Genomic DNA, 17,110 nt, shown 5'->3' with positions numbered 1-17,110 from the left:
GATCAATTCCCCAATAAATTTAACTATTATAATTAATCATATGGCCTTCCATTGCCCTTAGTGCAGATGTTGACAAAATAAAATGAAGGCCGTCATTACTACTGCGACACGGTCCCACCTTGCTTAGCGTGGTAGCATCGTGTGATGGAAATATGATGAATTACAACTTGGCCATTCATGCATAAAATACATTCCTGTCACAACACATGGGAGCTTTGTGCTTTACTGGCGAATAATTAGAATTGTACGAGATATAGTGACGTAATTGCTTATATGCCTGGCAGCATCAGTAACAATTTATAGTGACGTAACATTAACACACAATATATTCCTACCATCTCCATTCTTTCTTCTTCCACCAGTCTTCGGTTGATTGGTTCTGAAAAAACACGACAAATGTTTTGTAGAAATTCTTCCCACGTCACTACTGACGATTACGTCACACCGACTGCCATGCTGCAATATCTGAAATTGCAAATTTCTTCCTGCTGTTCAGCAAGTTAATACACGAACGAATGACAAACAATAATTTCCCGTGTTACGTCACCTTTTGCGTCGTAGTGACATCACAATAAGGATGACAATGCATAATGTGATGATTCCGGCGACACCTCCAATGATTGCAGGAATTAAAGGATTATTGGTTGGCGGAGGGGAGGCTGAAAAGTAGTTGATTTAAAGTTGAAACATTTCAAAATATGAAAGTTTTATTAAAAGTTACAATACCAGATGTCACGTTTGAATACGCAAGATATTTTTATCTGATTTTTTAGTATTTTTGCTAAATTTGCAGCAATACGGAATAAATAACCTTCGATCTGTGGGCTGCAAGCTGAATATTATTGATTTGTTTTATTTCTTCCTATACGATAATTTGTTTACTTGAATTGTTGATGTTTGTCGTCGTGTTCACTGACGTCACTGATGTAGCGGTCGCTGCTGGTGTTTCCGTAGTTGTCGCATGGTGGGTTCTTGGTGAGGCTGTATTGGTGGTTGTTGTTGTAGTGGTGGTTGTGGTTGAAATGGTTGTGGTTTTCCTGGTTGTAGTGGGTCCGCTGGTTGTGCTTGTGGTGCTAGGGCCTGGTGGAGACAAGTTTAATGACCACGCATGATAGAGGGCTGTTGGAAAATCCAAAAATTGTGTTTATTTCATGTAAATTACCTTCCGGCTTCCGTTGACAAATATATCTCGATGTTACATTGCATTCCGTACTTCTCCACTTGTATGTTGAATCATGTGAAGTTAATGAACCCATTATCACACAATACTTTTCTCCTGTTGTGATCGGTTCCCCTGTTGCCCACTGTCCATTGTCAACATTTGCTCCATTCGTCCACTTATAGATGTTTGTTCCTGCAGCTCGTTTTGCTCCAATGTAGAACGAGTATGGGGGAGCTTATAACAGGTAGTTGTGTTAAAATCCCCGTTGGCCATTTTAACTTTAGTTCAAACAAATTTACATAAAAACTCTACGTCTGTAGTTTGCCGAGTTCAACGCAGTTTGGTGCTTCCTATACCATTGTAATGCCATGGAATTTTTACCAAGTCTGGATGCATAAATAAGGAGGTATGGAGCACTAACGGTCAAAATAGAATTTAAGTTATAAAAACTCGGGAAAGACGAATTTTAGTTTTTTATCTGTTTGGTTAAAAGGTTTCGGAAATGCATCTGAGGTAAACAACGCAACTGCATAAAAACAATTAGGCGGCTGTTGAAATGCACTCTAGCATCTCGTTGGAAAGACAAGGTCACAAAAAACTTTCCATAGTTTCGTGTTGTTAATACCAGGGAGGAATACGAAAAACGTTACGAATCACCGACAATAGGCGACAAAATAACCATAACTCGTACGTGAGGACGATCACAACATACAAGGTTGCAAAACATATTCATCATTATGCTTGGCCACTAGTTGTATATTTGGAACAAAACTACAAACTGTCAACGTTGGTTACTGGGTAGTAACAACCACAAAACACTTGCTTACAAATAGGAGCAGACTTATTTTTTTATATTTTGTAATTTTATTATATTTTCCCCTAAAAAGGTATTATCAGTTTTGTAATTTTATGCTTTTGTTCGATACCTGTAGGTCTGAACATTTTTTTATTTATTTAATACCTGTAACAGTTCCAATCTTTCCAACCAGGAAGTTAAATATCTCTGTTGTTTTGACATTGGCGAGAAATGCATTGTGTGCACTGCATGCTGTATTAGCTTCTGTGTATGAACTAACTTGAGGTCCGATCAAATATTCGTGATGAGGATCAGACTCGTACCAAGTTTGACAAGCAACAACAGGAAGCACGAATCCAAGTATTACGATCAGTAACTTCATCTTGTTTACATCTAAAAAGTGGTTGTTTCAGTGTAACCTGGACGGTATTTTTAACACTAGACTACTTATTTATTATTTTTCATTATTTGTTATGTTGTATCATAAGCGCGCCCTGTGGGTAATGATCATGTGTTACGATTTGACCGAAGGACACCGAAACGCAGTAATTACGATCTTCCAACAAAAAATCGATCTGACTTATCGCGTTTAAAATCTTTACTACTGTAAATAAAGATTTCAATTCCAATGTATTTTTTTTCTGGTGCTCTCTGATCTGCGTTGTTTGTAAGGGAAAGTACCTCGTCCGTTTATGTTGGCAATAAAATTTCAGGCGATGAAATTTTAAATATTTAACCAGCGTACTAAGCCCTAGCATAAGAAACTAATCATTCCATACAGACGTCCACCAACTGACCACACTAAAACTATTTGGAATAATCATGTTGTACCATCTATATACTGATGGTGTTTACTTCGTAAAATTAGATCCCAGCCTAATACGTCCGTGCCATGCGTGGGGATTATTTGCATTTTATTAAAGACCAGAATATGGAAGTACGGAGTCCGTTATATTTGTGTATAAGTAACGACACCCGGATATATTGTGATGGACGACTTGGTTTACGTGTTCAGGTTAAAAAAAATCGCATAAAGCGTTGTGCAAATAACTGGGCTTTCATATCCCTCTAGGTTCACGATTTGTCCTAAAAATTTCTGCAATGATTTCTCCAACATTGCAGCTCGGATTCAACTGACAGAAATTTCGCATGGAAATTCTTCACTCATTTTGACGCTTTTTCAAATCGAAACTATTATTGTGAGAATAAAGAGACTGACACATTATACTGTTGGAAACTTGACATATTTTATTTATTTATGACGTTTCGGCTAGTGCTTTTGCCATCATCTATTATTTTCTTTAAATGTTTTCAAATTACTATTAAGATCAAACTTATAATTAAAATAGTGTGCAACCAGCCATCACGGGAGTCGAACTTCGTGCTACATCCCTTTTGGCTTCTCTGCACTCCGAACCGTCGCTCAAGCACAAAACGATTAGCTAATGAATGACGTCACAAGCGAACCGGTTGACGTAATGCAGCATAAACTCTCGTCGCAGTCTTCAGCTACACCAAAAAATCATTGATTTTCTATAAAAGAATGAAAGCAAAAAGCAAAAAAATATTTTTGCCTGAAATTTGTCACGAAATTCTGGAATTAATTATTAAAACCCCCAAACATAGAAACAAAAACAATAACTTTTAATTTGACTCAAATAAGCTTTTTTAGCTTTGTTAGATGATCACATAGCTTTAACTATGATCTCTGGCGAACACTGCATCCCCGATAGAGAAAAGGCCATGGACCCTGTTGTAAGGAATTACCACTAAAGCCAAAATACCGCACATTGGTTTCACTGAATGGCGTGATATGTTAATGTGATTCCGATTATGCCATTATTTAACAACCTAAAATATACCTTCATGTACCATTGGGGCGTTATGAGACGTAAAAATATGCAGAAATAATTCATTTGCAATCCTTAAGCAGTTAAACATACAACGTGAGGCACAAACATTGGGGACGTTGTTGATATTATTTTCGCTACAATATCACAGACAACAAACAATTTCATTACGTTTCAAATACCTGTTACTGTTCCAATCTTTCCCATCAGAAAGTTAAATATAGCTGTTGTTTTAGGCTGGGCAACGAAGGCTTTGTAGGAATTGTCGAGATATGCAGGCACATTGTGTGCATTACATGCTGTTTCAGCTTCTTTATATCCGAACCAACTTCAGGTCCGATTAGAAATTCCTTGTATTCGTCCAACCAGTGCCAAGTTTGTCCAAAAACAACAGAAATTATGAATCCAAGTATTATGGTCAATATTTTCATCTTATCGAACTTAAACCTGAAATTAGTAGCGATCTCAGAATAGTTCGACGAGCATTTTAAACAGTACATTTTGTTCAATATCCGTGTGTTAATAGAAAAAAACTTGTGTCAAGTTTTGAAAACAATGACAAGAAACAGAGTTAACATTTTCACATCTGCAGTTGAATAAAAATGCGCATTTCTTGTGCAAGCGTGGAGTTGTTTGTTAGGTCTTTGCAGTGGAGCATACTATTAACATTGGAAGTATTATCTTACGTTACAATAAAAATATAATTATAATGTTACTGATCAGACTGAAGTACTAAACTATCTAAAAAAAGCTGCCACAGTTGTTGCGTCAATGCGTTATCTCTGACCATTAGATGTGCAAAAAATGAACGCCATCCTCGAGCTATCTTTCTTGGTACGGATATGAGTAAATTGTGTGGGATTTTTAATCACGTATAGTGTTGTCATCACAAGGCTCATACATAACTGCTGTGGTGACTACATGGTCTGAAAATGTAATACGGAGTTTTATTTGACCGTTAGATGCTTGTTAATTATGAATTAAGTTTCGAATAAATATTTCCTGTGGCCATCCAACTTAACCCAAGTTTAAGCAGCAACAACAGGAAGTAAAACATCATAATCAGAACTCTCATGTGTTGTCTTAATACCTGGAAATATCACTTTGAAATAAATTAGATGAGTATTTTGGATACAAGATTTGTTTCAGATTCTGTGTGAGGCTGAGGGTGACACGGAACAAAATAACGTGGGCGTTGGTGACAATGCGATGTTCAGGCAAGAATGCGAGCATAGAAATGCGATATGTAGTCGAGGAAATAATTCACAATCAACGTAGCTGTACAATATTGCTCACACGCGATTCAAACTCGCTGTTCGTTTGTTGCCCAAAAACCTGTTAGTTTATCTACTTTAATCAACTAATTATTACTCAGTAATCATGATATTCAGTAACTACCGTTGTTAAACATAATTAGGCAGCAAAACGTGACTGTTTTTGCGTTGAGGTGAACACAGAAGCAACCGCAATACTTCCTGAACTGGTCAATGCTGACTAAAGGAATCACAACATCGCCTCTAACGCAGAAACAAACCGTCTTTCTCTGCACGGAAATGAGTAAATTATAAAACGCGTGGGTATTCTAATGACGTAGTTTTGTCATCGAACTAATTCGCACAGGTTGTAGCGACCATACATGAAGATGTGGTGCCTGAAACACGAATTACTTCTCGAATGGCTTCAGGTTCCTCATAACTGTTTTTTTTGTGACTTTCTCAAACTTTTAAAACCAAAATAAAGTACTTGGAGGTTCTGACGTATTTGGTGTTTCTCAATTTGTTTCCTGTCAACTTAAAAATCGTTGTTGTGTTCCGCAGACAAAACAGTTTGGAAACTGGACTAACGTAATTTAGCTGCAAGAAAACTGTTGTGACTGTTGAATAAAGGTGTGACGTCATTCACATAGGTTATGACGTTATATAAAGGAATGATGACAAAATGTTAAAAAACACTGAATTTGGAAGGCCCGGGCAAATATATTACTTTTGTTTCCTTGTCAAACCGCATATTATACATACCAGCTTGCATGGTTATGTGTACGGGTATGAATCGATGTGTGGGAGTTCTATCTTGGGAACACAAAGACGCCTTCACACCAGAAACATGATATACTTGATTTCATTTATTTAGATAACACACGACTTGGTATGGGGGAATAATATCCACCTCCCACGTCCAGATACGAATTTAAAGGAACTGGGTTACCTTTTTCGTGCATGTTGGAAGCTCACCATTGTATCACATTAAACGATTTTCACTTCAAGATAATGGTATTACAAATCCGCGACCTTTATGATAATTTGTATTTTCTGATGTTACGAAGCAACATAGAGGTGCGTGGATAAACAACCAACTTACTGAAACACAACTAGAAGCACAAACAAGGAAGCAAGGAGATAAACAAACAACGTCGGGACCTTCGTTTTTTCAAGACTTAATTAAAGCACAGAATTATGCAAAGGAACACAAAGATTTGTATGTAAAGATTTCATGCACCTTGTATCTTTGCAAACCCGGTCTCAACACGCCATGCGTTCTTTAACCGTGCATTTCAAGCCTTGTTGCATTTTGGACATAAAAAGTTTTCGAAGATTTTGTACATGGGCACCCAGCTCATTCATAAATAAATAATTTTGTACATTTATTTATAAATAAGCAGGGCGGCCACAGTTTTAATATAATTTGGCTCAACCACCACTGATTAAAAGAATGGCAACAAATTATTCGACTTTCATGTACGAACTTTCACCCCCAGTCATGGAAGTGTTTCCCACATTCTTGTTTATATATTCATTTTGCTTTATGACGTCATAGTCATGGTTGGTGTTTCTGGGTGGTTTGTGTTGGTTGTTTATAGGTTGGTGTTGGTTGGTTGATGGAATGGTTTGTGGAACTATGTACGTTTCATCTCCATCCTCTGTAACATTCACTTTAAACCATGCGATATAACCTGGAGGTTTTGTGTTAGTATTCCAACAAAATATCCTCACTTACCAATAGGTCTGTTCCCTATCCCATGGTTGCTTTGGTGACCAGTTCTGTGAATATGAACAACAAGTTTTAGCCTTCGCGTGATTAACCCAAGGTTGTGTTCATCACTGAAAACCAGCAATCACAAGTTAAAGGAACAACGTGTTTGCCTTTTTTATTTCAGATACTTTCTTGAAATTTTTATGCAAAAATTTTTTGTGGTACTCTTTATACTCAAACATTTTTTTTCGATATAAGCAGTAATTAAATGTGGCTGCTTACTCGTGTTTTGTGCAGTAGAAAATCATCGAGGCGATAATCAATACGATGACGATGACCACAAGTACGACTAATGCAGAAACTATCCTTAAAATGTTGTTGTTGATTTCGTCCGGTGAACGATTGTAGATTGCTGTGGAACAAGGGATCAAGTTTGAATTTGATGCAAATATTTGACATAAAATGCGATTAACTCACGTATGGAAGTGGAGGTAAAAGTGGTTGGTTCAGATTCGCTGGTGGTTGGTTCCATTGTGATGGTGGTTTGTGTGGAACTGGTTATTGTGGGAAAATGAGTGGTTGTTGTAGTGCTTGTAGTTGAAAGCGATGTAGAAATCGATAAAGCTTAAACATACGGAATAGACCGATTATTATTATTGTTGTTTCATTTTAATACAAAATGATTTATATATATATGTAGCCCAACAGTTGTTCGATGATTCCGTTTTTGCGTTTGTAGCGGAATCATCGAACAACTGTTGGACTAAAGATATGCTTCATTTTGTATTAAAATGTAACAACAATAATAATAATAAAGTTTGCGTTTGTAGCAGAATTGTTCGTACAGTGAAAACAGTACAAATACAAAATCTGATCTAGTTAAGGAGGGATTCGTGTTTGTTTTCGACATAAATTTAGCAAACTGTTCGTTTTATGAGATTTACCTGCCGGTATCCGTTGACAAATATATCTCGAAGTAACATTGCATTCCGTACTTCTCCACTTGTACGTTGGATCAAGTGAAGTTAATGAACCCATTGTCACACAATACTTGGTTCCTGTTGCGATCGGTTCCCCTGTTGCCCACTGTCCATTGACAATATTCGATCCATCCGTCCACTTATATACGTTTGTTCCTGTATCTCGTTTTGCTCCGATGTAGAACGAATATGGTGGAGCTTGCGAAAGAAAGAAACGCTAAAAAAATCTGCTTTTCTTAAAACGTAACACAGCAAATATTATAACTTTGCAGTCGATTTTTAAAATCTTTCACATTTAAGTTCGTTTTTAAAACATTGTGATGTTTTCGTGGTTAAAATACTTCCACTTTGCATTCAATCCAAATGATTTTTTTGTTGACCAAAGAACAGTTTTACAGTTTTCACATGCTGCTAACCAGTCAAAGAAAATATCCTTTGCCAGGAATAATATGGCATCCATTCTTATATGATTAAAATATCACTGCTAGGGTAAAGCAGGGATATATCCCTGTATTATCTTTGCAAAGGTAACAGTTCAAGCATAATTCCACGCTTAAAGCCATAGCCGATAAACTAATTATTCCTGTTTTGTGAGTGCACTTCCAAATGTACGTATGATTCATTTGGTAACAGTTATGCGGCCTTGTTCAAATTTTCAACAGCTTTCCTAACATCACAAACACTCTCTTCAACGTAGTATAGGTGTTTTTTCATTGAAATTTGGTTTACCGTTTGTTGTGTTGATCTTCCCCAACAGATAGTTAAATATATCAGTTGTTTCAACATTGGCGAGATATGCACTGTGTCCATTGCATGTTGATTCAGCTTCTGGGTATGAATTGACTTGAGGTCCGATCAAATATTCGTGGTAGTCACTATATTTGTGCCAAGTTTGTGCGAAACCACAAGGAAACAAAAGTAAACTTAAAACGACAACGAACTCCATGACCTCGGGCTGAATAGGTGTGAAAATAAATGATACAAAAAAAACTGAAAAAAAAACTGAAAAAAAACTTGAAACAACTTTTGTTTCGCACCCTGACAACGTAGGTTTAGATTGTATTACTTCACTGACTCTTCACATCTCTTCATAACTGCTGTCTCCTGCATCGTAAAGTCCAAACCTTGTTGATCATCGTGTTACCAACCCTCCCATCAGACACAACAGCACAATACACGGATGTGGATCAATGTTTGTTAAACGTGGGAGTTTATTTTCACACCGACTCACGTCCCCATACATCTGCTGGCTTAGTGATGATCTCTATGGAACCAGACTGTTGTTTGCTGGCTTTCATGTTATTTAGTTTTGTTTGACTGCTCACAAAAATAATAGTGTCTGAATCATCAGGAGTATCAGATAATTTGAATACGACATTGTTTTAAACTTGACAAACACTTGCAGTAAAACACATACAATAAAAAGCATGTGGGTCTACAGTAAACTCTTAGCACGTTTTACTACATTGGGAGTTTTGAGATCGTTAATTAGAAATTATTTCGCATTGTATTTCTATGTATCGTGGTTGTGATGTCTGATTACAGTGGTGAGGATTCTGAGCAGAGGAAAGCTTCTTGTTGAATTAAACTAACTTACAAAAATAATGAATGTATTGGAAATGTTACATCTGGTCACGTTTCTATCGTCGAGATCCAGAGCAGTGCAGATTATCGTAATCATCATTCCCACGTCGTTCCTCTCCCACGCGACTGTAAATTTCGTCGTGTGGTGGCGCCACAGAGTCGGGTTGGTTTCTATTCTTTCGTGGTTTAGCGGTTGCGTAAGTCGGTTCATCGGGGTCACCATTGGCTTCTTCTGCTTGAAAAACATAGGTTGTAAATCGTATGAGAATGAATCCAATGTATTTCTATATTGTTGTCGAGTTGAAAGTTGAGGAACCTTAGATACAATTATCCCACAAAGTATCTCACTATGGAACAGAAGGAAAATAATTGTCTAAGGAATATTTTATAATATTTGCTTCCATACCATCAACTTATTTGTCATCTGTCTGCTCGTCACTGGTTACTTGGTTGCTTCTGTAAACAGATTTAAATGCACAGATAGTTTTATATGTTCCAAATTCACGTTTAAATTAAATCACGAACGTTTATTCACCTGTTGTGTTTTTTCCACCATAGGAAGGCAACAGCAACACAGATGATTATGAATATGATTATTCCGATCACTGCTCCGGTAACAGCCGACGAACTGTTGTTGTTTGTTGAAGTTGCTGCAAAAGGCAGCAAAGAACGTACGTAAGTTGTTATTGTTTATATTAGGCATATAACCAAGTGTGGCGTTGACAAGATATTGTTATCACTGAAATGTATATTTCGCCTCATAATTATCGTCAGTATCAAAAAAGTCTGTGTATTTTTCCTTGTTTTTGTTTAAACTGCGTTGCTTTTTTAGCGATGATGACGATGCCTAGAAGTAGGCGAAATATATATCAGTGCAAACGAACACATTGCTATTGAGAATGAACTTAAAGTTATAATATAACGGTTCATGTAAATGTAGTCTTAAGGGAACTGAAGTCTTTGTGGACTGGAAAGCTGAAAACAAATAATTGAACCCGGTGAAGTAATTGGTTTGGCATCTGTGGTTGTCTTCACACTGGTTAATGTTGATTTACTTGATCTGGTTAAAGTTGTACTTTTGCTGTTTTCTACAATTGTGGTCGTTGTTGTAGCTGCAAAAAGGTACAAAGAAGACAGAATTTCGACATTTATTTTCTGTGTCGTTTATATGGAATATACTGCGAGTTACCTTCCGGTATTCGTTGACAAATATATCTCGAAGTAACATTACATTCCGTACTTCTCCACTTGTACGTTGAATCAAGTGAAGTTAATGAGCCCATTATCACACAATACTTGGATTCTGTTGTGATCGGTTCCCCTCCTGCCCACTGTCCATTTATAACATTTGCTCCATCCGTCCACCTGTAGTTGTTTGTTCCTGCAGCTCGTGTTCCTCCGATGTAAAAGGAATATGGTGGACCTTAAACAAGAAGAAGTGCAAACGTCTTTGTTCGTTTTGTTTTTTACACGCTTTATTTCTTTTTTCACTTTCACTTTAACTCACATGTTTTTCTTTGTTGATTTCCACACTCACCTTTTCTAACATATAATTGTAATTATTTCGCTTCTTTTACTTGGTTTTATACGCCCGAGCGGTCATTCTTGCGTGGCAAACGCAGTGAATGGTTAACATGCTGGCAGCGGAATGAATGATGGATAAGCCAGGCAGGTCTCTGGTTGTGGCGAATGGAAAACACTGTTTTCATTGTGACAAAAAGTAATTGTTGTCGAACGCTATATGCAGAGGAATGTCCTTTTTTGTTTTTGAACAACCGTTGTTTTATTCGCACTTGTACCAGTTTTACTCTTTTATAATTATTAGCGTTTCAATTTTATTACAAAAGTAGCCACCTTAGTCGTGGGTGACTCTAGGTCGCAAGAATTTTTTAGGAACACGGAAGATTTACAGCTGCTCAGTGTAACTTATATTACACATGCAGCTTTTTTTTGAAGTCGCTATTGAAATCAAATCGGCATAATTTGAAAAGAAAGATAAACTTTAATACCTATTTAAACGTATTTTAGGTTGCAAAATAACCAACAATTAACTGCAATTAATTTATTTTTAGTTTTAAGCATTGCAAATACCTGTAACAGTTCCAATCTTTCCAACCAGGAAGTTGAATGCATCTGTTGTTGTTTTGACATTTGCGAGATGTGCATTGTGTGAACTGCATGCTTTTTCAGCTTCTGTATATGAATTAACTTGAGTTCCGATCAAATATTCCCTGTAGATCCCCGCCTCTTAACGAAAAAACTCCACCCTGGTTCTCTTTTCGTTCACAATCTGATTCCTAACTGATACATATTTCTACTGCTGTAAGATAACTCTTCAACCGCATATTATACATACCAGCTTGCATGGTTATGTGTACGGATATGAATCGATGTGTGGGAGTTCTATCTTGGGAATACAAACACGTCTTCACACTTGAAACATTATATACCGGGAAATACTTCACATCGAAACGACGAAGCGATATTTTTAAAAGTTTCCAGCTACACCTCAATTTAATTTTGATGCTTCTTCAACGTGAGGTTAAGTTTGTTCTGTACCAACATTGCAGTCACGTGATGTTTCTATACGTCATCACTTTGTACTGTGCTATATCTGGAAGAAGGAAACCCACGTCCTCACATCTTCCTTGTACAGATATGAGCTGATTACTTTGCTTTGTATTCAGGGACCATTTCGTGCTTGTTCTCTATTCATGAGCTGAGTTTTTTGCTTGTTAATTAATTTGTTAAACTGGGTTGGGACAATTTTCAAAACCATTCAAGAAATTCCCTAAAAACGTAAATTCTTGAATTACATAAAATCTCGTGTTTCTCCCAGGTAGATCCCCCGCCTCTCAACAAAAAAATCCTCCCTGTTTCTCCTTCCGTTCACAATCAACTACACTGTTTTGCCGGCAACACTAATTCCACACTGATGATTACTTTGTGAAACTTCCAGATACCAACAGCATTGCCTATAAGTACACTAGCAGCAACACTTGCTTGTAACACGAAGGGAAAGCAACCTGACGTCATCGCTACTGTCTTTAGGAACGAAGACATAAACACGCATAATAAAGTAAATATATTTCTACATTATTATTAAACACAGTAAAACACTTATGAACACATGCATCAAACCATAAACATCACAGAAAAACAATAAATAAATGCCTAATTATAGACATAAACCCAAAGCGGTAAAAGATGCTGAATAAATTTGTGATGTCATCCTCACAAAGATTGTGACGTCATTCATAGGAATGTGAAATGAAAATGCGGAAGAAACAACACAAAGCCACTCAAAGCGTGACAAAATTGTCACATTATTACTTCTTATTCGTTTCCTTTCTTATCAATCGCATAAGTTTGTTCCGCACCATTGCTGTCACGTGATGTATCTACGTCATCGTTGTACCCACGTGCTTCCGTGTTATAAGTTTGTGCATGTAAGCTTGTGTGTTGGAGGTGGTCGTACGTGTCACAATCCTCATTATTATTAACTTTGTCGTAAACCGCTTCGTTGGTTGATTCAACCCTGGATGAGGTTCCTGCTTTTGGTTGGTTTTTCTTCTTTCGTGGTTTTGCGGTTGCGTAGATCGGTTCTGCTTGGGTTGGGGTTGGGTTAGGGTGGTTTCTTGTGCTTGGAAAACAAAAGTTGAAAGTAGTGGTTGTGCATAATTCACTAGAATATATTTGTGGTTATGTTAGTTTGCGGGTGTGTTGTTCTCCAATACCAAGAAATAATGTTAAGTTACTTTGTTTCCGTAGAAATAAACCTTATGTTAAACTACTTCCCGTTTACTTGCTAAAATTTATTGGAACAAATCTGAGGACAAAGATAATGACCCGTGTTGCATAAAATATTGACAGCTTTATTTATTTCATGCGTCTTTGTTCTCAGAACTTTCAGTAAATCCGTTGTTATTTTTCCCTTTTGGAACAAAGCGTAGGCAAACTGATTACTTACCTTGCTCTTTTCCTTCCCTTGTCCCGTTGACAAACTGCTGGTTTTCAGCTCTGTTTAAATCGGAAACACAACACGATTTGCTTGAGTAAGTTGTTTTGGAACTAAAAAACTTTCTGTAACCCATTGTTACGTCATACTGATAACTTTACCTGCGTTTCCTCCATAAAACCAATACAGTGGCGAGGATTAATAAGATGATGACGATCACAACCCCAACAACTGCACCAACGATAGATGAAGAATCCGTGACGTTTAGTGGTGGATTCACATCAACTGTTGTTGGAGAAGTGACTGAAAAACATCGGGTTTTTAAGCAATCAATTCAGAGAGTCAATGCCACCTTTACTTAATGTGGCCGAATTGTTGGATCCAGCTTTGACAATGGTAACATTTCTCGAAATTCCGCCGGTTGTCAATCTGTTGGGGGTGTTACGTATGGTTGACAATATATTTGTTCTTGTTGATGATAATGTTGTCGTTGTTGCTTTTGTTGCTTTTGTTGCTTTTGTTGCTTTTGTTGCTTTTGTTGCTTTTGTTGCTTTTGTTGCTTTTGTTGCTTTTGTTGCTTTTGTTGCTTTTGTTGCTTTTGTTGCTTTTGTTGCTTTTGTTGCTTTTGTTGCTTTTGTTGCTTTTGTTGCTTTTGTTGCTTTTGTTGCTTTTGTTGCTTTTGTTGCTTTTGTTGCTTTTGTTGCTTTTGTTGCTTTTGTTGCTTTTGTTGCTTTTGTTGCTTTTGTTGCTTTTGTTGCTTTTGTTGCTTTTGTTGCTTTTGTTGCTTTTGTTGCTTTTGTTGCTTTTGTTGCTTTTGTTGCTTTTGTTGCTTTTGTTGCTTTTGTTGCTTTTGTTGCTTTTGTTGCTTTTGTTGCTTTTGTTGCTTTTGTTGCTTTTGTTGCTTTTGTTGCTTTTGTTGCTTTTGTTGCTTTTGTTGCTTTTGTTGCTTTTGTTGCTTTTGTTGCTTTTGTTGCTTTTGTTGCTTTTGTTGCTTTTGTTGTTGTTGTTGCTGTCCCTGCAGTAGTTCGTTGTGTTGTGAAAATTGTGCTTAATGCTTGACAAAACACGTAACAAATATAATGTTATTTAGTTGGTAATCTAAAACAGTATGAAATTTAGTTGCAACCACCTCAGGGTTACGCGGTTCACGCGTGTTACAGTCTCTAGTTCCTAACGATACAAATTCGAATGCAGATTTCTTGCCTAAGATGCGTGATTTCTTACAAATATACATACTTGTCCAGGTTGCGGTAATGAGACCAAGTAATTTATTTTATATATGTGGTGGTGAACCATAAGCCAGAACGCATAGATCGCGTGAAGGTGTATTCATCAGAAATATTACATCAACGAAATGTAAATTAGCGGTTTTGCAAAAGTCGCAATACCGCAAAATATTTGCAAGATGAATCGAACCAAACAATGAGGTATTTGTCCTCCACAGACTTGAAACATCATTCCAACCTGTCGGAATCCTTTGACAAATATATCTGGACTGATATGAACAAGGTACATCGCTCCATCTGTATGTTGAATCAATTTCGTCACGCAATCCCATTATTACACAATCCTCATTTCCACCGTCGTTGTTTGGTTCTACTCCAAACCACTGTCCATTGTCAGCACTTGATCCATCCGTCCACTGGAAGTTGTAAGTTTCCTGAACTCTTGTTGCTCCGATGTAGAACGAGTATGGGGAAGCTAAAGCAATATTTCGTGACGTTACTTAAACATAATCTCCTTATCTATATATAAAAAGATAAAAATCAGGCAAAGTTTACCGTATTTACTCGATTGTAAGCCGCCCTCGAATGTAAGCCATGTAAATGTTAAAGACAAACTTAGGAGCCCTACAACAATAATTGCCAACAGATCTGTCGTTTAAAATTGTCAGATACGCTGACAACCTTGGGCGATAAAACATATTGGTACGATGGAGAGAGTTGATGGTAAATTTCATTAAAACATAGAGCGCAGACAAAATATCTGCGTGACATTAAATAATATAAGCCGCACTCGATTGTAAGCCGCGCAAACGGTAGGTTAAAAAAGTTTATAGGCCGCGGCTTACAATCGAGTAAATACTGTATTTGAAAAACTACTACATCTGTCCACTTATAGTTGTTTGTCCGTGCAGCTCGTGTTGCTTCGATGTAGAACGATGATGGGGAGGCTTAAAAAAAGCAACCGTTACACGTAACAAGTTGCGTGCTACGATAAAAACAAGTTTAGTTTATATTTTCGTATTAGAATCAGTAATTTTGCCAAAGTTACATCGCGTTGATAGTTGGATATTATATGTAAATGAAACTTATATCGTCTGCTACCTACGATACAACTTCAAGTTGACTTCTATGAAATAATTAAAAATTGATCATTCGAATATGTCCAAAACATCACAATACTGATAACAGTTCATTTTACGGATTTTTAAATACCTGTTACCGTTCCAATCTTTCCCACCAGATAGTTAAATATAGCTGTTGTTTTTACATCGGCGAGACCTCCTCCCTTTCCACTGCATTCTGTTTCAGCTTCTGGGTATGAAATAACTTGAGGTCCGATCAAATATTCCCTGTAGTCGTTATACTTGTACCAAGTTTGTGCCAGATTGCCAGGAAAGCCAAGCAAACACAACGCAATCACAAGCATTACAATAACTCTCTAACATTTGTGAACCTAAACACAGCCAACGTGGAGCATTATTTCTGCCAGTAATTCATTACATTAATATTCTTTTTTCGTTATAATTGGTTGGTCATTAGTTATGTTTTGTAGTCATTACAAGAGTGTTCTGTTTAGCTAATATCCGAAGCTATTAAACGTGGCAAGTGTGCATTTACTAAAAATTCCTGGTGATCAATCATTATTTACGTCCAACACAAACCAGCAGTTTGATTCTAACAATCTCATCATTCCCATCAGTATTAGCACCATCATATCTTGCAACTTAACTAAGCACAACAAAACCTGACAGTTGGAAGTATTGATCACCACCAATACTTGTGTTGATCTGACTAGTGATCACAATAAACCTCATCAAACCACATGCCTTCTTTCTCTACACGGATGTAACCAACTTACGTGACTACAACGTGTAGGAGTTATCATATGACGTCACATGCTGGGCGTGAAACCACTTTAAACCACAAACTGTTTGTCATAAGAATTGATTCCTTGTATATTTCCAGTAATATTTCATGCAATGGCACGATTGGCAAGATCGCCCCACTGCGCAGGTCCTTGCTTGGCGATCACAGCTAACGTATCGCGATAATAAGGTTTTCGGGCTTGGCAGCCCAGAATAAACCTCAGTCCAGGGTCGTGAGTTTAAACCTCACCGACTTGTCAGGAAAAAGTGGCTGATCCAGCTAGGCTGCATTGCCTGGGCTGCCAAGCCTGAAAACCTTACGATTGTTGTACATTTCCATTGCGTAATGAAACCAACCGACTCAATGCTCTATGTTTAACATCTTTTGGGTGGCAAATGTGACGTGTTTCGTAAATAAAACAACCAAGAGATTGGAAAAACAACACCATGCCGGCGGTTGTGTTGGTCACTTTCTGTATAAAACAACCCACTGCGAAGTAGATTTCCATTGTTTTGATTTTAGACGTTTTAGACATGCTAGCTTGTAAAATAGGGCATGGTTGATTCTTGTGGTGAATATTGTGCCATGCAATATCGTTCATCTATGGTTTTAGTAAAATCAGTGAATAATCCTAAAACAACATCTTTACGAAAAGTATATTTGGCGTTTATGTGATTTCCAGTTAATCAAGCAACGATTTTTACCATTCGCCGTCATA

At 37.2% G+C, this 17,110-nt stretch overlaps 2 protein-coding genes across 2 annotated transcripts in view; both read right to left on the bottom strand.

Moving 5' to 3' along the window:
• The window catches only part of LOC145901963 (uncharacterized), a 29,341-nt gene that overhangs the window by 1,248 nt on the left and 10,983 nt on the right, over positions 1-17,110 (bottom strand). Inside the window, exons 2-5 of the mRNA XM_082989788.1 lie at positions 1,163-1,396; positions 883-1,080; positions 548-659; positions 336-379 (exon numbers count right to left, since the gene is read on the bottom strand). Of these exons, the coding sequence (XP_082845914.1) occupies positions 336-379; positions 548-659; positions 883-1,080; positions 1,163-1,396 (588 nt within the window). The remainder of the gene's footprint in view (positions 1-335; positions 380-547; positions 660-882; positions 1,081-1,162; positions 1,397-17,110) is intronic.
• LOC145914053 (secretory phospholipase A2 receptor-like) lies at positions 9,194-11,708 on the bottom strand. The gene is made up of 6 exons (XM_083001834.1): positions 11,699-11,708; positions 11,434-11,589; positions 10,532-10,765; positions 9,878-10,454; positions 9,749-9,798; positions 9,194-9,574 (listed from the first exon to the last, which is right to left on the bottom strand). Exons 1-4 carry the CDS (start codon positions 11,706-11,708, stop codon positions 10,285-10,287), a joined length of 570 nt encoding a protein of 189 aa, XP_082857960.1. The 3' UTR covers positions 9,194-9,574; positions 9,749-9,798; positions 9,878-10,284.

This window comes from Ascidia mentula, chromosome 1 (genome assembly GCF_947561715.1).
Source record: "Ascidia mentula chromosome 1, kaAscMent1.1, whole genome shotgun sequence".
Lineage (NCBI taxonomy): Eukaryota > Metazoa > Chordata > Ascidiacea > Phlebobranchia > Ascidiidae > Ascidia > Ascidia mentula.
Note: the sequence above shows the minus strand (reverse complement) of the source record. Positions and strands in the feature narration are given on the sequence as shown.

What these genes read in the sequence shown, in the direction of transcription:
- LOC145914053 (XM_083001834.1), bottom strand. An exon ending in AAAGATTGGAACTGTTACAG is followed by an intron (nt 10,766 to 11,433) that starts GTATTTGCAATG and finishes TTCTTGTTTAAG; the next exon opens with GTCCACCATATTCCTTTTAC. An exon ending in TTGTCAACGAATACCGGAAG is followed by an intron (nt 10,455 to 10,531) that starts GTAACTCGCAGT and finishes ACCTTTTTGCAG; the next exon opens with CTACAACAACGACCACAATT.